The sequence below is a fragment of the Harpia harpyja genome, chromosome 6 (genome assembly GCF_026419915.1).
Source record: "Harpia harpyja isolate bHarHar1 chromosome 6, bHarHar1 primary haplotype, whole genome shotgun sequence".
NCBI lineage: Eukaryota > Metazoa > Chordata > Aves > Accipitriformes > Accipitridae > Harpia > Harpia harpyja.
In genome coordinates, this window is record NC_068945.1 from 14,293,920 (window position 1) to 14,320,768 (window position 26,849).

Below are 26,849 nucleotides of genomic sequence, written 5' to 3' on the forward strand. Positions count from 1 at the left end.
ACAGAATAATATTGAATCACTCTAGTAAGCGTTTCCATTTACCTTTTCTGCTTCTCAGCACATCATGAGTGTATGTTCAGGGCTTTGAAACCAAAGGATGTAAAACTAGTTTTGTTTCAAATGTAAGATCACAGAAATAAAACCAGGATCTAGGTATTTCTCTTCAGAATGAGATTTCTGTACAAAGCTTGATGCAAAAGGAGTTAAAAATGCTGTTCCTGCCTATGTCTGCCAATGACAACTAGGGCTTGTCAGAAGAGCCTTTTCAATGCGAAAGGAAAGGAGTCGCTCTGCTGCTGAATTTCAAATGGGTCACTCTACATGGTGGCTACTTTCCCCTTGTTTTCGATGGATAGAAAGACACACAGCTGGAAAGAAGAGGTAAGCTACAAAGAAGTAAGGGAAGTACAGTTTTAGATGCTGGTATCACAATATAAGGAGTCAAGAGTAGCCACAGACTGATCAACCTGAGTCAGCAGGTTGACTCTGATGATTGGTTTGGGCCCCAGCTCAAGGCTGCAGTCTCACCCCTTCTCCCTCCATCACTAATCCTTCTTGAGCTAGGAAGAGCTGATGGCCAATCTTACCTTGTTACAATGATATTGTCCAAGGTAGCTGGTCTCCAGATTCCATGAAAAGCTAGCAGAAAAAGAAGGAATAGGAGGAAAACAGCACAGGTAGGAAGTGGTGGAGAAAGATGCAAGGAGAAGAAACACGAAAGCCCATGCTTCCCATTCGAGTCCCTGGTAACCCAGAGGTGTTGACGTGTGCTTACTGTGCCATGTCAGGAACTGAAGCTCCACAATGTTCTACTTTTAATCCTCCTCTCTTAAGCATCCCCATTCTAGAAGATCCAGCTCTTCATTATTTCACTCGTTAGTTAGATTTAATTTCTAGTAAATCAATGTTAACTTCTTGATTTCAGGTCCCACCCTTCTCTTGTTTAGTAGACATGACTTAAAGACTATCCTTGAATTGCAATAAAAACCTCCCTTCTTCGGACTGAACCAGTCTGTCTGCACCCTTCCTGACTCCTGCTACCCTTCTCAGTGACAGTCTAACATAACACTGCATGAACTTCCATCTCACAACTGTGGGTAGATAGGTAGGCCCTCCTGTGATATGCCTTGCAGTACTACAACTTCTCCCACGCAAAAAGAAAAACAAACCCTTTAGGCATATGGAGGCAGCAGAGAGAACTCTCTAGCTCCTCTCTGGGCTATCCCTTAGCAGCACAGCTTCTGTGGTAGAAAAGTAAACAAAACATGCACTCTGACTTCAGCCATTTAAAACTTATCAATGACCAACACACTGGATACAAAGACTTTTCTGGGTCATTTACTTTTTCTTGAAATCTTCTGCTATTATTTAAGTCACACCTACAAAAACAAACAAACAAGAGACCAGGAAAAGTCTTTAAAGATAGTATTTCAAACAAACACATCACAAAAAGATATAAGCAAAGAGCAAAATTTTCTATCAGCAACATATTTATGACAGTATAACATGCAAACTAATTATATATTCACATTGGAATTACTTGATATATATATTTGCAAGTGTCACTCATTTTATGCTGAATTTATTATAAAATGAAAAAAAAAATCTTCTACAAAGGATATACACTTTATTCAGTCACGAAACCTATGTTTGGAGTAACTTCAACAAAAATAATTATTTCAAATTCTCACCAGTGTCACTAAACAGAGTTTAGCCCAAATACTTTTTTTCCTTTTAATCTATTCAACTGAGAGAAATGGAGCTGCAACAGTTTGGGGTTTTTAATCCCAAAGTGGATTATACAAACACCAATTTCATCAAAGATTTTTTAAAACGAGCCTAGCATTACTAGTTATATCTTATTCTTAAGGTAAGCATTCTTCAAAGAACTGTATGATTGGAATCTCTTCCTGATACATAGTGACATGCTATTTGCTGGCTGCAGTGAGAAGAGTCAAAATGAAAACAAAAATACAAACACAGTTTATTTTCCTCTTGTCTTTATTGATTTAGACTTCAGAGCTACAGCCAAAAATAGTGCATCTGTAGAAAACTACCACACATGCTATCAATACAGCATCATTGCATGTTTAGAATCATAAGCACTTGACAAATCGCAAAGTGAACATTCAATCTAATATTTTGGCAATGCAGCCCATGAATAGGGAATACAGGAAGAAAAGACTTTTTTTTCCTCCAAAAAGAAATATTTCTGAACAGGAATGAAAAGCCTCTGTTAAAAAATAAATTCCAGTCACCACAGAAAACTCATGCTGGCTTATTCAAGACATCAACATACACTGCTGGAAACTTTGCATGGAATGTCGAATGGTATACAAAAGCTACGACTCTGCTACAGGTACAACGCTGTCTTCAGCACTTTGTATGCCATCAAGATGGTCACTGCATAGCCAACTGCCCAAGACAAACCTCTGCTGGGCTGGGGAAGAGGGATCAAATATGCAAAAGTGTGAACAATCCTAGCCCCAGCGAAGATCCTGAAATGCAGCAAGGCTGTGGACAGTTCAGGGCCACTAAGAGCATATAGTAGTCCAATGCCAAGAAACGGGACAATATTTTCAAGGTCATTCAGGTGGCCTCTGGGGAAAGAAGCAAAGTTGTTTTACAGTGTTACATTTTGTTGAATAAACCACTTCAAGCCTCATAATTTTTCAGCATCTTCAGACCATGCTACTGTTAAGGCCCTAACACAACTGTTGGCTTTCTCTGCTGTGGGGATTTGATTCAGCTACTGAAATGATTTTGACGTGTTCACCTGACATTGCTCTGGTCTCTCTTGCTGCACCCCACATTTTTAAGCTTCTGATCTTCTGTATGAAAGGTCTTAGTTTTTCCCTAGGATCTTGGTAATATTAGGGACTTACATGAGATATATGAGTGCACCTGGGTGTGCAAGAATGCAAGAAAAGGCAGAGAAGAAGAAAGATAGCTAGAATTTTCTTGTAGCCTCTCTCAACTGAACATCAATTAAATGGATGACTGTGACTGCAACTACTAGACTTCATGGCCCAGATGGTCTATTCCAATCCCATAAACTCAGTCTGTAGTCTCCATAAAGAAAATATGAAATATCCTATATATGAAACATTCTATCAAATGTTCATGAAGCTCAATCATCTTGAAGAATGTTATTTTTGAGCATCTAACAGGTGTGACAGTTACGCTTTTGGTTCATTTTCTTCACTACTAAGCACTAAAATAGTCGAAAAATGTTTGCAATTTTGAAACCATAATATAATTTACTAAAAATGTGTTGAGACTGAACTCTAGATCTTGAAGTATTCTTTCACACCTCTTCCTAAACCCTCCCTGCTCCCTTTAGCTCTTTAGATAAATTATACTTCCAGCCAGATTTACTGATTGAAACAACCTCTAAGCCTTACTAATTAAGTCAAATTTCACAGCCAACTAGAATCAGAACATGGTGCTGTTTTGCAGCTGCTTTCTGAACTCATTTATCATTACAGGGAAACATATCCTCCAGCTTCCCCCCCCCCGCCCCAAAAAAGTACACTGAAGAAAGTAATGTCTTTTCTATACCCATAAACAGAACAAATTCCAGTCACTTACATAGAAGAGAAGCCATGCTAAATCTGTGTGGCATTATCTGTTGCCATGATGCTTGCAAAAGAAAATATACTAAACTTCCATTAAGAACCATTGTTGGGAGGAGAAAATGGATGATGCTGCAACACCAATGGACTAACTAGAACCAACCTGACTTACTAGGTCTGGGGAAGTCTGAACAACTCTGCAAAACATCAACACAGAATTTGATAATACAGTGTTTTAAAAATCTAATCTGTGTAAATGACTCTGTGAGGTGGTTGTCATTTCTCCAACGTAACAATTTGAGTTAAAAGGGCATCTGGTCCTAAAGTTAGTATCAACTTAGCTGTCCTCTTCGAATTTACAAATAGAAAGGAATTACTTCTCACCAAAAAGTGCCCATTTTTATATAACAACCAGCAAGTTAAACAACTAACAACTCCCTGAACCACTCAGGGGGTGAAAACGAAAGTTCAGAGCATCTTTACAGCCCATTGAGAATAGACTCTTCTGAGATTTTAATCCAGAAGAGACATGCATAAGTACATTAGCCTTCATGGAACCACAGTCATCTACATTTGCAAGGACGCACTATTCTGAAATCAGAGCTGATACTTATTTTCAAGATCTTCCCTAATGGTGGTTTAAATGAGAACAGTTCATTCACATTCAAGTTTTTGGTATAAAAATATATATAGCAAATAAACTGTTAGTTTCATTAAGAAATAATGATATAGAAAGCATTCCATTAAAGCCTTCCTTGTTAGCACAGGTGTATCAGACAGCATCTTGAAAGTTATGATTTTGATAACAGAAAATTTTGCCATCAGCTAAATAAAATTAAATAAGCTGCAACATTTAGCCCACTGAAATACAGCTTACATTCTGTCACAAGTCTTGCAAAACAAAATACATACAATGCAGGTTGCACACTGCCATACTATTAATAGGATTATTCCAGAAGGCTGGTCAACTTCCCTGTACAATTGACACATTAGTGAGTAACCTTGATTCAATCCAGCAAAAAGAGCACAGGCTTTGACTCCCACTCTGTCCAATTTGCCAGAGTAACTGTCATTACAGCTCTAGAGTTCCATGACTTTAACATAGTTTTACTCCTATTCTCCCTGTTAGTACCTTTACACTTTAGGAAAAGATGCAACTATTGCAACTAGTGTTTAAATTATATAGAAAGCTGATTTACAATTAATGGACGCTGCTTCATACTAGATCAACTTACAGTCATATTTTACAATCTTCTCACCACTTTCCCCATGCATACAGGATACTATCCAAGAGTTAGCTATTACAACCAGACAATGACTTATTAGTTTTAGTATGCATGCTGACCATTGGAATGTGGAATGGTTTGTTCATTTAAACAAATTAATGTATTAGATTACTACATAAAGCAGCACAAAACACACACAGGCTTGCCAAAGAGAATGTGGTGAAATTAATTCCTTGATTTAGTATTATTCTGCTATTTAAAATAATTTTTAAAGACTCCTATGCATTACCTGCGTACACGTTCGACATCTGGATCAGTCCGCAGATTTTTTTTAGCACTCTCACCTTTTCCAAATACTGCTGTATCTTCTGGGTTGACAAATGCCTATTTCAAACATAAACACACAAGAGACATTAGAAGTCATAATGTTTCTTCTAGTCAAGGCAGCTTGCTATAAAGGTCACTCTTTTTAATGCCTCTATAACCTCACATAACTTTCCTGAAGTTAAATGCACAAGGAATAATATATTGTTCACTGCGCTACTGTTTTCGAGCCTAGCCTGTATGCAGCTTGCATGCTGACAAATTAATGTAATTTATGCATGTAGATAAAGCCTTCTTGTAAGATGGACAAGCATGGCAGATGACCGATACTCAGCCTGAAGTAATGCCAGTGGGCTGAAGGAACAGAGACCTGGAAGGTAGAACTACTGTCTGTACTGCCTAAGTCTCTTTTTCACAATTCTTGACAAATTATCTGAAAGCCCTTTTGGATCCATTCCTTCTTCAGAAGTCTACACAGCAATAGTATCCAAGAGATTTACTCCCATCCTCATTTATGACCAAATAAGTTTCTCCCTCTCCTCTTAGGTACAAACTTTTCCACTTATATGACCTGTTACTAACTTCAAATACTGTAAGACACTACTTGAAAACAACATTTAATTCAGTGAGTGCAGACTGCAGTAGATACCTCCTTGCTGACACACATAGCAACACCTGCATTCTGTGGACCGTTCAGGCTATGCAGGCATAAGTCAAGAAAACCTTTTGATTTTAGGAGAGCTACATGACTGCTTTCTGAGGCAGCCTTGATCCCTTTCTGTGAAATATCCTTGGCCTCAAAATTCTGGAGACATGTTATGAGCATTAGCAACGTTTTACCTTCTCTTGCTCCACTAACTGCTTTCCTCCATTTTTTCTTGGCATTAAAAGATTTTTTTTAATATTAAATAGGAAATAAAAATTACTTTATTAATTTGTCTGTTTGTAATATTACTGTCTGACATAAGAAAACCAAGTACTCCAAATTAATGAAGGCCCTATTGTCACCTGCATACATATGGATCATAACACAGTATGAGTACTAATACAGGACTCCACTGGATCTACATATAGGACCACTACAGCTCACGTGCTTCCGCAAGTGCAAAAGGAAGTAAAGTTACGACACAGACAACCGCGTCCTATTTTGAATGCACAGGACAGGCTGTATGCTCTACTATACTCCATCTTCGGCTGTGGCAAAGACCTAGAGAGCTATTAGAAACCAGCAGCAGCTCAAACGCTGTGCTATTACGACCCCAGGAACAACAGAACAGTTCAGCTGGGTTGTCTTGCACCCAGCAGGAACAAAAAGCAGCATTTCAATAAAACGAGTGCAACAAAATCCTTGAAGTACACACTGTCTTGCAGAAGCAGATCTCACAAGAATAGCCACATGGGGCAAACTCAGGGCTCTTTCAGCCCAGGACCAAGTGTTTCCAACAGTGGCCACGAGCAGATACCTAGAGAAGACCAAGAACAGGGTAAACACAACACAATGCTTCCCATGAGCACTCTCTCCTAAGCTAGATGCAGCTTTTGCATTACTTAGTAAACTTCAGTGGGTCTTTCATATACTTATCTAGCCTACACATCAACCCACATAAATTTTCAGTTTGCTTCTCATTCTAGAAAAAAAAAAAAAAAAAAAATCAGGTTTTTTTTAGATAATGACCTACGTGCAATGGGAAGGCTAAAACAATTAGGGAATGTAAAGAGCTTTAGAATTACTGGATGAAAGGGTTATAGATGCATAAAAATCCACCTCATACCTCCGCTTTGACCCTACTAGTTGGTTATTCATGTACATGGCACCGTATCACGCTTTATTTGCTTTATAAATTGGGTACCCTGGACACTAGCTTTCTGCAGAAGACAGTGGAAATTACAGTTATGAAAAACTCTTATTTAAAAATAACAGAAGTTATTTAGAAGGGTAGACTAAGTCAAACGCAACTCTAAGATACAGTCTCATAATTATCTCATAATTAGGTTGAAGACATCATCCATTTGAGACCAACAGAGGACCAGCACACCCAACTCAGAATATCATTAAAGGAGGGAGGAGGAAGAAAAAAAAACAGCACCAGTATTTGAAAGCTGAAAAGAAAACAAACAACTGTGATATCTCTATATTTCAATAAAAATTTCAATCTATTCTACCAGACAGTATTCCCAACTTCTTACCTTTCTTGTGATTCTGAAGTATGCTGTTATGAGACTCATTAGCATCATTTTTAGAAGAACAATAACTGTATAGGTAGCATAAGCCCGGAAGACTTCATTGTCAATTAACTGGGTCAATTTAGCCATTTCTGCACTTCTCACTGACGACCTTTAAAAAACATTAAAGTTAGGCTAACATCATAGCAATCCAAAGTTCTGACAACAAGATTGTCAGAATAGCCTTTTTTTTGAGCATCACTGCAATGACAGCACAATTTTGCCACTGTGAAATGTTTATTTTCAAGCAAACTTATTCTTCCTCAGTTTATTGTCACAATCACATAATATAATACTTTAAGATGAGAAATACAATACTTTAAGATGAGAAACTATATTATCATTTAATATTTCACTTCCATTATATCTGCTTATTAAACTGTCAAAATATAAACCACCAAAATATTTAATGTAATGGCAGAAACAAAATTTAGTCACAGAAATCAGTACACTTTTGAAATAACATGTGGAGTTAGAGCAATTTTAGACCAATTCATTTGAACTAGTGAATTTCCCTAAGCAGTTACCAGGATAGAAAGAGTGTGATGACATACTATTCATACTGTAGTGTTTAAAGAGTAAAATTAGTATTGCCTGCCTTTTTTTTTTTTTTGTAAAATGACACAATTATAATTGCACTTCAGCTTTCAAACTAACCAGTATCATCCCACCCAGCAATAACCTGTGATCAAACTGAGTTAAACATGCATTTTTCTCCTTTGAGATCTCGTTCTTAAAAATGGCTTTTAGCACGATTCACGGTCAAAGATTAAGTTGTAATGACAAAAAGCAGAGAACTATTTATGTTTTTATCATGGGACGTTTAAGCTAATGAAGTCTCTTTCCAATGAGACCATACCAAACCCACAATCCTACGGAGGCGGTGCCTTTTATCAACACCATAAAGTTAAGAATGTGATGAGGACTGAATGCACGTAAAACAAAAAGCATGTCCCCTTGCACATTCAGTTTGTGCTCCGCATGGAGCATGGCTTTTGCTTCAGCAAGTGCTTCTATCATGCACTTAAGAGTAGGAATCCATAAAACTAGTATGTCTTAGCTTCACTCGAGACCAAAATAAATTTACTTTTTGTTACAGTTAACTTCATTATTTCCAATGATATAATTTTAACAATAGTACTAAAAAAGCTAATAACAATATTAACTTGATTACAGCTCTAGCAATCTCTCATCTTGCTTTCAGCATGGAGTCACTGCCAGCTATAGCCAAACAATGGAAATCAGATGAGCCGAGAGCAGTAGAAGACTCACTCTGAAGGCACATGCTTGGTGGGGAGATGGGCAGGATGGAGGTAAGCAGCTGTCTGCTCACTGAAACAAATCTAGCCTTGCCTGGACCTGTCTGGCTGTGGTGATGGGATTTTGCTCCCTCTTTCATCCTTTCTAAAACAGTGCTTGGGTCACTGGGCCAAGCACTGGGTCTAGGGACTATGTGAAATTCAGTATAACTCTTCCTCCTCTAACATTACAGTACAGCAGTGCCCAAGATAATCGGCAATTTGGCAAGGATTTTTCTCAGCAACGAACAGAAACTGCAATTTTGAACTTTGTATCACAGCAGAAAGCATGCGTAGTTTCACACAACAAAAGTCAAGTAAATCGATGGCGTCAGGGCATTTCTCCCTGCTGGATTTTAAAGCTATGCTGAAAACACATCCAAGCACTATGCAGAGTCATGAGAAACTGTTCACCAGCATCTCTATGTGTTCTTCCCACTGGAACTACACCACATTTACCCATTTCCCTACTTGTAGAGTTGGCCTCTCCAAACTCTCACAAAGCCCAGGCCTTGCCTTCACAACAAAAAGGAAGTATACTGAAGAATTCATAGTTTTAACACCAGCAGAAATGCAAAAATAAACCCCGCATCCTAAAACAGCACAGGGCTTAAAGGGATACGCTTAGTAACACTACAAACAGCCTGATCTGCAAAGGTAGTACAATACCTCTCCGTGGTGCGAATGCACAGCCCGGGCCTGGTTAAGCGCACAGGTCTAGATCCCACGCAACGGGTCTTAAAAGCCGGCGGGCAAAGGTATGTCAGCTGCTGTGCCCTCGGCGGGAGGGCAACTATGCTACCGTTCCCCTCACGCGTGACCGTGTCCCAGTGCTGGCGCACTGCGCAGCTGTGACCAGCGACACGAGCACTGGGACGGCCTTTTGTTGTTCGCTTGTCGCAACGCCGCTTTTCCAGGTGCGCTCGCGGCACACCTCAACTGCTGTTAACCGCCGGGCGAGGCCCTGCGCCCTGCCACACGCTCAGCTTCCACACCGGCAGGTCCCGCGGCGGAGCGCGGCCGCCGGCGCCGCTCCCTCGCCCAGGCCCCTGCCCTTAACAAGGCAGCCCGGCCCGCGCGCAGGCTGGTTTCCCTTCATTTCACCCCCCCGCACGACAAGCAGGGGCAGGGGCAGGGGCAGGGCCCGGCCCCGCGGGGAGCCCGCCGGCCGCCGCGGGCATCAAGCCACCCCCCGCGCCGCCCCCGGCCGCCGCCTGCGCGGGGCGACAGGCTCCGGCGCCCGCTGAGGAAAAGCCCCGCCGCGTTTTGCGGCGCGGCCCCGGCCCCGGCCCCGCTTCCCCGCACCCGCCGAGGGTTTCGCGCCCGGAAGGCCGCGGGGGCGGGGGGGAGGGCGGCAGGGGGACCTTCCGCTCCCGCCCGGCAGCGGGAGCCGCCATCGCGCAGCGCCCACCCACCTCGCCCGCGTCCCCTCGGAGAGCGCCCACACCGCCGCTAGCCCCGCTGCTCCCGGCCGGCCACTGCGCCTCCGCCCGCCTCGGGGCCCGGCCCCGCCTCGCCTCGCCTCGCCCCCCTCGGGCGCGGAGGCGGGTCCCGGCCCGGCCCGGCCCGGCCCGGCTCGCCGCGGAGGCTGGCGGCCCCCGCCGCCCCCCGCGGAGCCGCTGACCCCCGCGGGCCGCTGCGGCCTCCGGGGCCGGTGTGGCGGCGGGCACAGCGCCGATTCGTCCGCGGCCGCTCACCCAGGAAGGGCAGGGTTCAGGCCCAGAGCCCAGCAAACGTTACCTGCGAGGAAAAGAGGGAGAACCAGGGAGAACGAACAAGCAAGAAAAAGCCCTCCTGTCTGAACAGCCCTGGACTCTGCGACGGAGGGAAACCAAAGACTGTGACCCAGCCGGGCTTCCTTAGAGACACGCCGTGTCCAGCGATTGCACAAACTCCCAAGTGGGCTCAAAGCTTACCTTAAAAACTATGTAAAGCACCTGAAGTCTCAGTACGTTGGGCCCCTACATTGTTTTGGTGGATCTGAACTTTTACCAAAGGGAAAAAAATCTAGAAATGGCTTGCATAAAGGAACTTCAGGGCTGGCCACAGGCTTCTACCAGCAGACTAGGATGTGGTGAAAGGTGGAAACCTGGTGTCCAAGCTTCCCACTGCTTCTTCAGAGAAAATTACACTGTTCCCACAGCACTCCTCTTCATCACCAGAGCAATGCTTGTGACTAAGCAGCTCATGATAAACAAGGCTGAAGAACATGGAGATAAATGTACTTGGGTGACCAGTAAAGGTTTCAGAAATAATCCTAAAGATGTGTACAAAGTCAGAAAGGGGTACAATTTTTAAGGCTGCATCGTTATGGAAAAACTAGTCTTAGGTACAGATATTCAGCATTCATTGATGTTACTTCTGTGCTTCATGTCATGTTAAATACCTGTGTGTGCGTGCAGACCTTTGTGACTTCTTATTAATCATCAAACAAAGCAAAACTCGTTTGAGCAAGGACTGTAGTATCAGAACTTTTTTTAAACGATGGTAGAAGTTGGGTTCAACAACCTTTATTCTTGCTAAGGACACAGCAAATAGTATTTCCACTGAAGTCAACAAAATAACTCACATGAGCATGGATCCATCCCAGGGAATGGATTTGTTTTAAAAAAATGGAAGCATTTCTGCAGCTCGTAACTTACTTCAAGGCAGGAATTCTATCTTCACAAATTTTTGTACAACACCTAACACATAATATATCCCAATCAAATAGTGTAATTAGTGCTACTGAAATAAAACTATAATTATTTTCTATTACCACCTTTTCTGGTTTTTTATGTTTGACGTTCTAATCCTTATCCAAAGCCAGTTTAAAAAGAAGGTAAACCTGTTACGTTAACAGAGTTAAACTAAACCCACATTATTATACTTGAGAAGAAAAGCTGGTAATTGTTTTATATGCAGTTCTCAGAACTAGACATGGAAATACCAGAAAGCCAGGAGAAAGGCCATTTTCATTAGTTGTAGGTAGGATATAAAGAGAAGCAGAAATGCAGCTAGAAATTGTACAAAAATCACACTTTCCTTTGGATTTCACATTCCTGTTTTACATGTTCTGGAAATTTAGATTGATCTATGTGACCTTAAAAAATGCTTCTGAAATTGGGAAAGCTTCTGTGTTCCCAGTCTCTGAATTTTGAGGCCAACACCTTGTTAATTTTTTCCTACCATCATTTAATTCCCCTAATTCTAAGGAAGCTACAGAAAGAAGGTAAAAGGAAGGGAGGAGGACAAGAAGGGAGGGGAAAGAGGAAAGAAAAACAAAAAGAAAAATAGAAAAAATGAAAAAGGAAAAATAGAAAAAAGATTAAAAGGAAAGGAGAAAAAGAAAGAAAAAGAAGAGGGGGAAGGGAAATGAGAAAAGGAAAAAAGAAAAAAGGATAAAAGGGAAGAAAAGGGAAGAGAAAAGACAAAAAAAGATGAAATAAGAGAAAAAAGATAAAGAGAAAAGAAAAGGAGAAAGGATAAAAGAAAAATAAAGAAAAAGGAAAAACAAAGGAAAAAAGGGAAAGGAAAAGAAAGAAAAGAAACAAGAAGAGAAGCCAATATTTCTTGCAGACCCTGAACCACTTAAGAGTAGGGAGAAGAGGAGTCTAAGTAGAGTGCAAAACTGGGGCCATAGTCAGTAAAGCAGAAGTGAACTTGTGCTCAAGGTCTATTTTCTTCTCAAAGTTCAGTAGCAGCATAAAGTGCCTGTAGAACATTTGAAAACTGCTGTGATCTAAGTGAGGTTAGATACATAACTGTGGTGATAGTTGCTCCTGAGGGGCCCATTCTCACAGTCCTTACTCATGTGAATTGTCCCTTTGATGCTAATAGGATTACTCTTGTAAATCAGGGATGCCGTATCAGCCCGATGCCCAGGGTTATACTGATCATGAAGGGCTTGATCTTGCAAACCTCATTCATGTGAGCAACCCTTTTTCATGACAATTTTCCCATTGACTTGAAGAACTGTCCATATAGCCAGAGACAGGAGAATCAGGACACAAATTTAGGGTCAGCATAAAAGTAGGAATACAAGAGTTTTTCATTTAACCTCCAGCAAGGAATAGATACTCCCCAAGAAGGCCAGATAAGTGCAATCATTCTGGTTTGACTGCGGGGAAGGCGAGGGAGAGGCATGTATTGATCAGCCTTGTTCTTGCCTGTCTCCTTCTCTGGCTCCATTTATTCACCATAATTAAGAGTGGTAAAGAAGGTACCAACAATACATTTTTGCCACACCTGAAACTTTTGTTCACCACCCCCTTGCTAATATAAATTAGTTGTTTCCTCAAATAGCTCTTCTGTAAAATAGACAAATTATGCCTCCTACATTAAATAAACCAATGATTTACGGAGTAAAAAAATCATGAACACTAAGACTCAGTCCATTTTTTAACTTAAAATCTGAAATACTGTTTAAATGCCAAAAGGAAAGTGTTAAAAAAATCCGTTTGGTATAACAGACCAGAGTCAGTTTTTGTGCTACTCCATTAAAACCTACACCCTCTAGTTAGAAAGCACTTTCGCTATATCAGATGTTGACACCTGTGTAATTCTGCTGTGATTCACATACTTCTGCTTCAGAAGATCTCAAAGTGCTGTCTGGTTTCTCTGGGGAACTGCTTCAAAAACAGCGAGAAAGGATCTTTCTTCAGTTAGGAACGCTTCCTGCTGGGTGTAGCTCAGTGAAGGCATCTCTGGCGTAAGCTGCCTTTTGGTTGAGCTTCTAACTCCAGAACAGCTGTGTCCATCCATCTCTTTTATTCACGCCACTGTTTGGAGGACAACAGTTCTCACTATTGGAATTACGGGTTTTTTTAGAATTCCAGATGCTCACTTATGAGACAGAAACTATAGTATATGATTTAAGTGATCAGTCACAGTGAGTGGTGACCAACAAGCGGTGAGAGAAGGTGAAAGGATACAATCTCCACAAAGAACAAGAATGCTCATATCTGCTGATTGTCTGCTCAGTTATAGATCGTTAATGTGTTATTCGAAAACCCCACAAAGCTCATTTACTTGTCGTTTAAAGAGACAATGAGTAAGATTATCCTCTAAAGTTGCTTACTGTCTTCCATCAGGTACTGCTACAAGGAACATGCAAGGCAGGGATCAAAAATCAGAATGTGAACATATCATGAGAAATACTCCAACACATGAAAAGTATCTGTAGACTGTTGCCCTACACAGCTTGATGTCCCACTTGAGGAACAACTCAGAAAGGGACATAGGGAAACCTTTTCAGTAGGTCTATATATAAGCACATCGTGGACCATTTCTTGCCTTGATTCCTCTTTCACTGCATATGAACACTGCAGCAATGGTCTCGCTTCTGAAAATAAGTCTGCAGCACAGAACCACCTTTGCAGCTGACAGTAATGCATATGCGATGAGGTATATAAAGTCCCATGCTGTACTGAAGGGAAAAGGGCATTAACCTAAGCTTTTGTGATGCTATTTGATCTGTACAACTCTTTTATTAGGAAAGCAAGATATTGTATATCATTAAGGCCATGAGAAATTTGATATTATAATGCTCAGATGTGCCAATAAAACAGATTTTGCAGACACCACAGTAAGTTACTTTTAAACTAATCCAGTGAGAAGAGTTATTTGTTAAGCATTAATAAATAAATACAGCTTGCAGAACAAAATCTGATCCTTTAAAATAACACTGACGTAGCAGAAGGAGAAAGATACTAATTGTAAAAGCAGAAAGGTTATCAAGTTTCACTTCACAGATTGAACAAAGTATAGAGAGCAAAATGATTTTTAAGACATTGAGATTTTAATCATTACTAGAAGAGTCCAGTAGGTTTCCCTTGTTATTGTACTACTGCTCTGCTCTAGAGGCACAAGAAAATTATAAAGCTGGAGACCACACTGGAAGATTTCTTGCTACAGTGCCACTCCAAATGTATACAGAAGGCTTACAATCAGTTTGAGTGAGCAACTGAGAAGGCAGAGGTGATAAAAAAGTATCCAGCAAGAACCTGCCAAGGTGTCTCTGCAGACAAGAGATTCCTGGAAGTAAACAAGCAAAAGCTTTACAGATATTGGAGATACCTGTAGACACACAGACCTGGTATGTCTATAGACAAATAGGTAAAGTTATAAAATTAACTTTTAAAGTGCTCCCAAATCATACTGTGAGGTTTTTATACTCGTGTAGATGTAGGTATTTATGTAAGGCAGTGAAAGAGCTAGGCCCTATGGATTGAAGCAAGCTCATTTTTCCATGAGGGTACTAAACCACTCTATGATGGTCTGAACCTTTGGTCACTGTTAGTCTTAACAGGATTCATCTCACAGTTGAATGTCAATAGGCTTAATGGTCCTGTGGCTCATTATTAATCATCTAAAATTGGAGTTTCATAACACATTATATATATATCACTGGTGGGATGTGAGCCATGTTTAGCTAGTAGAGGAGCTTCTGCCTGGCAGTTTGGAGATGCTTATGAAAGCTGAAGGCAGGCAAGGAGAGGTGCACTCCTGCGCAGGTGGTTATTTTTGGGGAGTAACCATCTGGAAGACAGAACTTAAGTGTTGCATGTAAGCACGATATTGATCAGTAGTAATCACCTGGCCTGTCAGCTGGCATTTATCACTGATCTGGTGGTAGGACTGTGGGGGGGATTCTGTAGAAGTACTGGATCAGAGGGTGTGGGGAGACGAAACAGGCGCCCTGGCTTTTGGGTGTCAGTTGTCATCCTGCAGGAAATGAAGGCTGGAGATTCCTGCTTTCAGCAATTCAGCTGTCTCCAACTCACAGCTTGAAAGAAGTTGTGTAATGAATGCAGAGTGAGTACATTCTGCTCTGTGAGGAGTGCGTGCCCAAAATGTGCTTGTCTGGGAGTTAAATTTGCGTGTGACTTGTTCTTATGTAAGGGTTAAGAGGTAAACTGTGTAGTCAGTGTGAGCCAAACATCATTGTTTTAAAAAATCAATTATCTGCAATTATAAGGCCTACGCCAACAGTACGTTTGCAGTATGCAGAGCCTTCCCAGGTAGCACAGCTATTTTTATTGGCAACCTCCCCTCCCCCAGCTCTCTGTACAGAGCCAAGTTTAGAGTCAGCAAAATTACTTAGAGCCAGCACATTTTATCCCCAATAGGCCAACCAACCACAATTAAACTGTATTACCATACATTAGGCTTTAAAGGGGTTCCTTTACTGCAGTATATAAAAGGCTGTAAGGAGAGACAGAGAGGGAAAGGAGAAGACAAACATTTCACATGTAATGGGTTAAAGTCCTCCCCGATGTAAGTCCATTGACTTCAGTTGGCTAGGGATGAATACAGACAATTCAATATTTAACAATCAGCAACTTTTGCTTAGTTGGCAAGAAAAGGAACAATTTAAGGTCCAGAGCCTTCCCTGTGCTCTTTCTGTCTTCCTGAATCTTCACTGGGCTGCAGTAGCTCCCTGCTAACAGCAACGACACTCTGCAGGGTTGGCTGTTGGGTTTTTGCTGCTGTGGTGCAAGATTACTCCTCATGGTTTTATGGTGCAGCAGTAGACTTTAATAGTCACCTGAGACAATTATTCAGATACTGTATTGTGCAGTAAGATTGCTTTTGAACAGCTGCAGAAATACTTAGCAGAGATACACTCCCTAAAGCCCTGGTATGGGAAATAAAAACAAACAAACCACAGCAGCAAGACAAGCGTCTGCATCTTACTCTGTCTTTTAGCTTGTAAAAAAAGGAGTTGTGTAAGTGATTTAAAAGTTAATTGGGACAGGGACCATTTTTCATTTTGTGGTCCATATAATGCCCAGTAATAATAGGCTACAAATTCATATTCAGTCACTACCCAAACACAAATCCTCTCTGGGCAGAGTTGTGACCCAGTGTATGGTGCTTTGCCAGGCAATTCTCATTAAAAAGATAAAGAGGTGATAAGGTAGGGATGCAATTATTCTCTCCAGTAGTGATGATGTTCTTCGGTGCAATCCCATTTACAAAGAACATCACAAAATCATATGTTCCTCTGGTAGAAATGGGCAATTTTCTTTCTCATAGCTTCAACCTTGCCATTCTGATGAGTACTATGCCTTAACAAAAATACCATTTCTTTCACCCCCGCCCCAAGCCATGATAACCAGCGTGTCTCTGTTACACTCTGTTGCAACTAATTAATTTCCCTGCCATTGCAATTCTGACTAGTCCTGGTGAAAATCTTTTGGCTGATATAACACGTTGTGGCTTAGCTTGATGCTCTATGTTGTTTTAAGTCTCACTGTACACAGGGATATTCAGCTGCACTGTCTATTTAGCTTGAATAAAGAGGGCTCATAAACACATAAAATTTTATGGAATCTCTTAATAGCTATCTGGTCATCAAATCCTGCCTCCAGCTCTGGACTCAGGAGGATCTGGCAGTATAGCAGAGGGAGAGAAGTACTCTTGCTTAGTTTGGTCTCTGAGAAGGATCCCTGCTTCTTTTTTGATGCAGATGGGCAGTTGGCGAGGGCTCAGTAGGCTCTGCTAACCCCCTCCTCCACTGCATTCTCTTAAGACACAGTTTGAACATTGCCTCAGCATTTTTCTCCCAGGATGACCCTGCAGGCAAAGTCAAGCTGGGACAATGTTTTGTGCTAAATACAGTGCATGATATGTTGGGAATTTAGTGGCTGAAAGACTGCTTGTTCACTTTTTACTGATGTGTGCTTCAGTGAAGTTGCTCTTGATTTATAGCTGGATAAGCAAAATCAGAATCAGACTCTTGCTGCTCATTTCTGTGGGAGCAGGACTGGGCCTTCCATGCTCTTGTGCTCATTATATAGCTCAGTATCAAGTCTCACAGCTTTGATTCATAGAGTTCTCTTTAATTTGGTACATGCAGGCTTCCAGACTACATCACACAGCAGCAGGATAACAATCCTCAGGAGAGCATTTCTGTTTGAGAAATTCATGAAGAGGGTGACTTTGCTGCTTACTTTCAATGACACTTGTGGAATAGGAAAGAGAAGAAGTGAATGAAATGGAATTGCCAGCCTGTTTCAAAATGTATGCTCTATTATACAGGAGATGACAAATAGCATCCTCAATAACATAGTTCTGGTAGCTATGCAAGTTTTTGTTGGGTTGTTGTTTTATCCCTGCTGTAATCTGTCTTTTCACATTTAGGGCAAGTTTTTCTTACCTGTGCACACTGCACACAGGAGCTCTGAAATACTGCCTTGTGCCCTTCTGCAGAGAAGGTATCCACAGGCCTTGCCCGGGGTGAGGAACAGAGCCTCCTTCTGCCATGCAGCAGGGAAAGACCTTGAATTCACCCCTTTCCTCCTCCCATCTCCAGCACTCTGACCAAGTGTTGAATTCAGAGCAGGAGAGAGGTCGTCACATTGTGAGATGGTACAGATCTAGGGCAGGTCACTTCCTCATGGAGCAAAACCGTGTTTCTTCCTGCTGCTTTTCTGAGCCATGAAAAATTGTATGTGCCTCCTTACATGGGAAGGATTGCAAAGCAATAACCCTGCCTTCTTTCGGCAGGAATGAGCAACTCTCCTATTGGCTAAGGCATTTTACTATATATTCGGGTATATTGAAGCTCAGGGGAAAATACGTCCTTGACAGTAGCTATAGTGAATCATCAATATATGTGTACATATAAAATGACTGTAGGAGCTCTGCAGCAAAAGAGGATGAGAAAGTGTTCCGAAAAGAAAAATAATCAGCTTCCCTCTGAGGATAGCAGGATTTTGCCCCCTTCCATGGAAGACTGGCTTCCCAGCCCGATAGCTACACCAAGAGTATTGGGAACTGAGCTCTTGATGCTCTTTACTCCATCCTAATTTCCGCACAGATACATATTTGCAAGGGGCAATATTGGCCTCTAATGGTAGCATGAACTGTCTTTGTACAGGAAAAATTGCTTTCTTGTGAAGCCGAGTAAGGGATTTTGGTGGGATTACATGTTGAAGAGAGTTGGAGAAATGTGATTGACCGTATCCTAAGAACAGAACAAAGCAAAGGTACCTGACACACATCCTCCTCCTAGTCCATGTCATATTGCACTAGCAAAAGTGTACCAGAGTATGCAGATCATGACCTAGACTTTTAGCTCTAGTGAAGTAAAGAAACTACAAGAAGCCACAAACTGAGGATTTCTATACAGTGAGGGACCCATCAGATGATCTTACTGACAAAAATTGTCAAAAAGTTATTCAGTAGCAGTCATATTCATGCCTTTTACATATTTTCTTCCTGAAACTTTATAGCCCTTTTGACTTCAGAGAAATCATCTGGGAAGTGGATCTCCAACAGAAATTTTTCAAAGCGTTCTTTAACCCTTTTAAGGCATGTTATGTGTGTATATATTTTTATGTTTTGTGCTGTACTGCTCAGACTCAGCAAGGGATCATGAAGAATAATGATCTTGCTCAGCTGTGCACAGTATGGAGCACTGTACATGCAGTCACACTGAGGCCAGTTATGCAGTAGTTCATGAGATACAAACAAATAGAAGTTGATTCAGTAATAATAATATGGTCCATATTGGCCAAGTTCAATTTGTAATGCTTTGTACTGAGTGGAGAGTTACCTGATTAATCAGATAACTAAATCTGAGATTGGACAGGCAAATGACAATCTTCTTAAAAGGGCAGATAATACTTAGTATGTTGCTCCTTCCCTCCTTATTCCAAGGACAGGAATAGAAAAGCTTGTTATACCCCCTAAACAATGACCTAAATGAACTACAAGAGCGGTGAGAGACTAACCAGTCAATGATGACAACTCAGTTCTTGGATCCTCCTGTGAAGCATGACAAAAATCTTGCTGCAACAGTCACGTACTGTCATTTGCTGGGAAATGAACTAAGATCCTGAACTTGTTTCAACAGCCAACTGAACAATTAGTTGTCAGATGATGACTTTTGGTCACTAGCCATCCTGACATTATGATAGCAGAGATGAAGATTTGATGCTCCAGTTCTACCTTGTGGGCTTCATAAATGTCTCTGTGTGCAGTAGCTTTTGGTCTTTCAGATTGTGATCTGAAGTCTGCCAAAGTCAATGAAAAGACCAACTACTGTAGACCTTGTGTTCAGTAAATGTTAAATATCTTTTTCCAGAAAACTGTGTCTAAATTCAATGAAGTTCAAGTCTATGAATCATACCCGGTCCTTCTAGCTCCATGTCATCTGAACTTCAGTGACCTAGAAACCAACAACTGTCTCACTTCAGTAGCTCTGTTGAAACCTGTTGCTGAGTACCACGCCCAGGTGTTCACAGGGTGGTTTTTATTACAAGCATCTGTTATAACACTTAATCCATCCTTATCGATGGGCAGCCCTTTGAAGAGGAAGCTTCAGATGCTGTGCTTACTCTAGGATGGAAGCCAAGTTCTGTCCTCTCTTGCACTGAAACTGACTTCTTCCTAGGCAAGACTGCAGGATTTGCCCCTTAACTTCATAGCAGTTACATAATTAACTTGTAACAGAGTTAGTTGACTATCCCTAGTTTGGGGGTGTAGTTTTTTCCCATCCTTCTTTCATTTTCCTCAGCTGTTAGCACTGCACTGCATGACGCACTCAGTCACTTCATTGCCTTCCCAGTCTACAGCAATCAAAGCTAACGGCTGTTCAGCAGCATAAATGAACCCCTTTATCTGCCCTGCATAACCTTATAACCCAAGGGCAGATTCTACCCCATATATTTAAATTAGGTGTATGTTCACCATTACTCTTAGTTTATGTTTTCTTTAAATCTTTCATGAAGTTACTTCAGTTATTTAATTCTGAATTTTCAGGTGCACTGTTTCATTTTTAGCCTCTAAAAAGCCCCTCTGAAATTGTGCCCACTCTACTTTTGAAGGCAGTTCAGGGGCTCTTATCACTCCTTCTTCCCACTCAGTATTCCCTCTACTCTTCCTGTGACAAGGCAGATAAATTGATATTAATGCTACATAAGGGAGGTCAAGGGCACATTACAGTGGCCTGATTTGCCTGAATGCGGTCTTTCTGCTACTGGCCTTCCACAGAAGGTCCTGTTAAACTCTGTGGACATTCCATTAATTCTCTGAGCATCAGTGCAAGTTTCCTTCCTTTACTAAATTTTATTGAATAAACAAGCCACCTAGAAAGTTTCATGACATTTTACCATATGTTCAGAAACACATAAAATGTAACTATTGCTTAATGGGCTGATACTCACTTGAAGACAAGTCCTGTGACTACCATTCTTGCAGAAATAAGAGTAGTTGACTTGTTTCTTCCACTGCAATAGACCTGATACAAATCCTACCAAAGCCAACAGATTTTTTTTCTAACTTGTGGGATATGGCTCACATTCAGCTTAAGTGGCTCACAAGGATTTCAATTATTTTTATGCTTTTGAAAAATAAGCCCAGTCACAAGTAGTGGCACCTCCTTTAAACCTGAATTTTCCCAGTGATAAAGAAGATTCATAGAGTGGATGTTGAATGAGTAGGGCCTATCTGTAGTTTAACTCTCACAAGTGCAGAGAGTGATAGCAATGGCATGTATTTCCTAAGAACTTTACCCTACAACAGCTAGAGATAACTTATCAGAATAAACACTGATGGGACAAAGTTTCCATCTAGTAAGTCCATGCCAGCCAGGAATCTCGACATCTCTTATAAAGCAGCAAACTTAATTTTTCACTTCTGCACTTCTGTGCAATAGTTTTAACAAAGAATACTGGTCAGCTCTCTGTGTAAATTCCTTAGAGAATCAAAGTTCATTGTATAACACTGGAAGGAAGGAAAATAGTATTGTAATGTCTTTCTGCAGAATGAGTGGTGGTTAAAATGTACTAGCCTGGGGTTTTCTTCGAGTCTTTTATCAGTTTGATTTACATATCGGCAATGGTGGAGGATTAGGACAGGTTGTAATGAAACATGGTTTAATTTCTCCACTTTTGTTGAGGCATCAATGCTCTAAATGTAGCATGCTTTATTAAAAATAACATAAGTACTGTTATTTGATATTTTAACTGGAGCAGTAGCTGCGTGTTCCGGTTTAGCTACATGCTTTAAAAGAGTAAAATAAAAGTCAGACATGTCACACCACCTAAAAGTGGATATATATGCTTAACTGTGCAATTGCATTAATGTCAATAATGTGTATATTGTACACAAATTTAGATATGACCATAACTCATTGCAAGATTCAGGCTTATGCTGGAGCAGTAATAATTTTTTTTTTATTTTTACTACTAGTTTAACAAGCAATAAGAGAGGGTGGTGGGAAGATTCAAAGGCTCTACTTTATACATGCTGAAGCCTGATTATGTAGTGCACAACCTAGTGATGATTCCTGTTACATTTATGGAAATACCTGAAAGAAACTACAGAGCAATTTGGGTAGAAGGTTCAGGTATTTATGGAAGCTCCCTGTGTTGGCCTTATGGGGACTGGGTGAGTTGAATTTCTCCCACAGCGCTTAACTTCTTCCTTAAAACCTGCAGAATTTGACTCGTGCAATTCAGCATTGTTGATTCTTGTGATCATGTTGCAAGTTCTTTGATATTTGATGTTTTTCCTGAAATCCAAATCCTTCAGGCAGGTGAATCTGTGAGAATTTCTCTTGGTAATCCTTTGTACTAATAGGGAAGGAGGGAGTTAAAAAATGTGGCCGAGTACAGCCTTAAAGGTCAAGCCAACAGAACACATAACACTGAGAAACAATGCTCTCATTTAAAAAAGGAAAATCCATTATAAATATTTTCACTTACAGACTTTGCTTTTTCTAGACCTGGGTTTTTTGTTTTTTTTTAAATTGGTTTACTTCCTGAATCAGTTACTTTGGCCTTAGCTTGGGTCAAAGGTTTGGCAATTGTTTCCCCTCACTTTTATTTTAATTAGACCATCCCTGATTTTTATATTCTCTCTTAAAAGAATATTAAAAAACTGCAAATTCTGCAAGGCCTACTTTTCTGGTCAGTACAGAGTGCCCTCACATCATATTGCTCTTAATGGAAATTAATTGTATCGCGCCTAAAGACCTTGGAGCAATTTTGTAGATATTAGATTCTTAGACATCTGTGGTGTTTTATTATTGATTAAAGAATGAGAGGAAATCTCATGGCTTAAGACCTTGTGCTGGGATTTATGAATTACTCTTTTTCCTTTGTGACCCTTGGCAGGTCATTGAATCTGTCTTTCAGTTTCCCATCCGTGAAGCAGGGAATAATGATGATTTTCTGCTGCTGCTCTTTGTCCATCATGCCTACTTAAATAGTTCGCTCTTTGGAACAGCTCTTGTTACTTGCTAGTGCAAAGAAATCTCATTCTGAGTTAGGATCTGGAGCTGTAATACAAATAATTAATATCAGCATTAAACAGTCAAAGGTATTACATCTAAGATGCATTTGGCCTGAGGCCCACATAGTTCTTAAAATGATGGATTTTTAATTGATTATTTGGAATGAGACCTTTTCTCAGACTAGCTAAATCACTTAAGACCCACGCACGCTAGCTATATTTAGAGGCGAGGAGGTGGCAGAGTAATTCTTAAAGTTCTCTGTTTCTAATAACCCAGGTGAGTGACAGTCTGTGAGTGCTGCCTCTTTTAAAACAAACATGACTCACAGCCCCCAGGGGGCAAGCATGTGCAGGTTAGAAATTGTATTGAACTGTCCACATTCAAGAAACAATGGAATACAGCCATAATCATAAACATTTAATTTAATAATTTCAGGTTAGTACAAGAGGGTAGGCATACTAATGGCTTGGCATCTATAACAGCAAAATGCAAAAAGGCTGTGTAAAATCTGTGGGGGGGGGTTAAGGTGAGTCTGGAGTAAAAAAGGCAATATTTTCATCCCACAGCACACCCTGATGCTTTCAGAAAGCAGAGATGTAACTGGAGTATCAGGCATTGTTATGAATTCTGCATAAACTACATCTTTACAAGAATAAGATTATCTCCAGCATCCAAAACAAAGGGTAAATGTAAATGGCCTTCTAGATGCATTGATATTTAATTCTCCTTGAAACGGCCCCCCACATATATGGCTGTTTCCCAGGCATTTCTTGTCCCAGACAATTACTAGCACCCAGGAATGATCCTTCTCTCTCTGAGAGAGCATACATAGTGAAATGAAGCTATGTCCTTAGAAAATGCCGGGGAGGTGCAAAGGAGGAGTGAGTACCAGCCTAGCCTTTTCACATCTGGGACCAAAGCTAAAAGTAAGCAGCGAAACAGGGAGATGCTGGTTTCCCAGTGGGAGTAGAATACTGCTGTCTTCTTGAAAGATGCTTTATGTCACTTTTGCTCCTGGGGACAATGGGCCCAAGTGATTCTTATTTTGTGTCCTAAGCTTGTCACTGACCTCGGCACCCAGCCACGTTGCACTGTTTTCTGTGAGATTACCCAAGGCAAGCTTATCTCTGGGAATTTAAGAGAGTATTGCCAGGAACTCCCACTGATGCAACAGCTTGCTTTCATCACTGCAAAGTTAAAAGCAGACTTTAGTCTTAACTGCAATGACAATGCTTGGCCAGGCTCTGGAATAGCTGCATCTTTGTTCCAGCCCGTTCTCATTAAAGAAGTTAATGGCTACATGAAAAATGAAGCCAGTTCTAACTACTTAAGGTAGTTTCACCAGAAATTAGATATGCTCCTTCTTCCCCCAAATCATTGCCTCTTTTTTAATAGCTCTCATGTTTCATTTCCAAGAATTTGCATTCAGTGAGCATGAAGTGTTATTTTTGTGTAGTTTGCCAGTTAGTTCAATACACGTAACAACACTGAAAAGAAGTTAGGTCGAAGACACAATGCAGAGGCTTTGGTTTAGAATTTCCTCGCCTCCTTGCTTCCTTTAGAGCAAACACAATACTGATTTTGTATTTGCCTCCCAGTTCTGTTTCTTGGCATTGAACCCAGTGACAGGTGAGAGCTAGGCATAATACCTGCTTAATGGCAAGAGCACACTCAGCTCTGCTACTGCTAATGAAAACTCCTCATGTAAAAAAATCAGGTAAACACTACTCAGTGGTTTTGCACCACATTAGGAATCTGTGCTTTTTAAAACGTCTCCATGTGGACTTGAGGGAGCTGACAGCCCTGGAAAGTAAAGACCCAGCACCTGTAGCAAGGAGTTGGTAGTGGAAGCTGTTCAGTGTCCTCCCGCCTATCTGCAAACGTGCCTTCAATTCTGACCCACTTTACTGGGTGGGATCTCATGTAATCCTTTGTCTTTTTAAGATTTATGTGTGTAAATAACTGTATAATACTTATATATATTCTCTCCATCAATGTAAATAGGCAACCAAGCTCTGAAACTACCAGGGTGTACTAGATATAAGGTTCATCTGGTTCCTGGGGGTGTTGTACCGGTTAAGATCAGCTTATTGAAAGTACGGGAAGACTGAGAATTAGTAATATGTGCAATGTGTAGTGCTTTATGTAATATCTCTTTAACTGGCAGTATTTCGTTCAAGTTATTGCCTAAGATTCAGATTCTGTTCTGCTTTCAGAAGTTCCTTTATTTCCACACCACTACAGTTAACTATTTATTTGCAGCTAACCAAATTGTACTACTCATTGTCTTTGTCAGTTTGGGCTGGTCAGTTTACAGTTGCTAAATATCTGAAGTATAAAATTTAACATCTTTTCCGAACATTTGTTGCTCAAAATTAGTAATTCTATATATAATTTTCATTGTCTGTGTAAATATTCAGTCCGTCTTTGTAGCTTGTCAAGTTCCTGGCTTCCAAAATAAATTAATTTCAAAGTCCAATTATATGCTGGGTAAAAAGGTACTGTTTTTTCACAGTTGGATTTTATTCTTTCTAATGGCATTGAATTGAATTTGTCTGCTCATTCTGTATTATGAGACAGTGAGAAAATAAGCTCCCTATATCTTAGTTACTGATACACACTTTCAGGATTATCTGTTTTATAAAGGACAGTCTTATTATCCTTATTTAAATAAGAGACAACAGTTTCAGGGATAGATGCAGTGATTAGCAGATGAATCATACTTACATTTCAAGTTAATATTCTCATTTTTTTTTTCTTCCTTAATACTTGCTACTATCACAACCAACTTCCAAGAAAGGCTTTCCATCTGCTGCTTGTGACTGCCCACTTTACCTGCTATAGTGAACCCTTCTCTCCGAACCGCACTGGCTCCAAAGTGCAATAGAAACAGTGGAAGATTCCTATTGATTGCAAAAAGCCTGTAAACAGGTCACGGTGAAGTGCAGTGTTAAAGGGACAGTGTTCTTTTTTTTTCCCCCTTCTAACTCAGCCTGGGAAAATTTGGCACCATTTCCAGATTGCTTCAGTCTCTCTGCCCAGGATTTAGTTTTATTAATATATGTAGAAGTATAATACACAAGGTGACTTTTTCTCCTAAACACGGGATTCTTTTAGTGCCTGTTTATTCCCATTAAGTTTCTACTTAATAGGCTGTTGCCCTGAGCTGTGGCTTCTGTTTTCTACAAGAACTAACTTGCTTCATTTGTCTGCCCCCACAATCCCATATAAGCCATTAGTTTAATCAGTCCAACTCTTGAGGAAGCTGATAAATCAACAGTAATCTAAACCCCAGCCTGCCTTCAAGTGCCAGCCTATGTCAAAGGGCTTTGGAGTTCATGCCATTCTGTGTAGTGATGTCTGCCCTGGGAGGATGGAGAAAATACAGCTTGATAGCTGACGAATGTTTGAGATTCTTTCTCCTTTGGAGCAGGATTGTGATTTTCCTGCATTTCAGTAAAATACTTAAAAGCTAATTTAGTCAGTGGTGGTGGTTAGATGTGGATGCTTGACCACTAAAAACTGAACTGGCAAGCTACACGCTCCTTTCTCCTTAAAGTCACTTAAGAGAAGGGGAAATGATTACCTAGAGTGAGCTGTCAACCTTTATGCCAGCTTTCCTCCTGATATGATTTATAAAACAGCTAAGATAACCTCTGGGGGGGAGCTTTGCAATGGAAATAGCAAGTGATTCTTATTCTAATGAACATAACACTGTCACAAGTTTAAAGTTCAAATCTGAGGTACGAAGGTTTGGGGGAAAAAAAGAGCCTGTAAAATATGAATGTGACAGCATATGTGTTCCTTGCCTGCACAGTGTATGAAACAGGAGAAACAGGCAAACTTTATTTTTCTAATGAGGTTTAAAATATTTTTCAGTCTTTTATCAGGCAGAAGTTCCTCAATACTGGTTGGGGGTTTTTTTGCATTTTTTTTGCTTCACATTCTCCCCGTTTGAGACGAGGCATTTTTCTCA

At 40.6% G+C, this 26,849-nt stretch overlaps 1 protein-coding gene across 5 annotated transcripts; it reads right to left on the bottom strand.

Annotated features, from left to right (window-relative positions):
- Positions 1–1,983: 1,983 nt before the first annotated feature.
- Positions 1,984–25,734, bottom strand: MGST1 (microsomal glutathione S-transferase 1). Of its 5 annotated transcripts, none has more exons than XM_052789934.1 (4): positions 25,601–25,726; positions 7,313–7,460; positions 5,091–5,185; positions 1,984–2,600 (listed from the first exon to the last, which is right to left on the bottom strand). In XM_052789934.1, coding segments are annotated over exons 1-4 (492 nt in total). In that variant the 5' UTR covers positions 25,603–25,726; the 3' UTR covers positions 1,984–2,353. The 5 variants fall into 5 exon arrangements, with proteins under 5 accessions (XP_052645894.1, XP_052645895.1, XP_052645898.1 ...); XM_052789935.1 differs by lacking the exon at positions 25,601–25,726 and adding an exon at positions 13,208–13,363; XM_052789938.1 differs by lacking the exon at positions 25,601–25,726 and adding an exon at positions 10,062–10,192.
- Between the last annotated feature and the right edge of the window lie 1,115 nt (positions 25,735–26,849).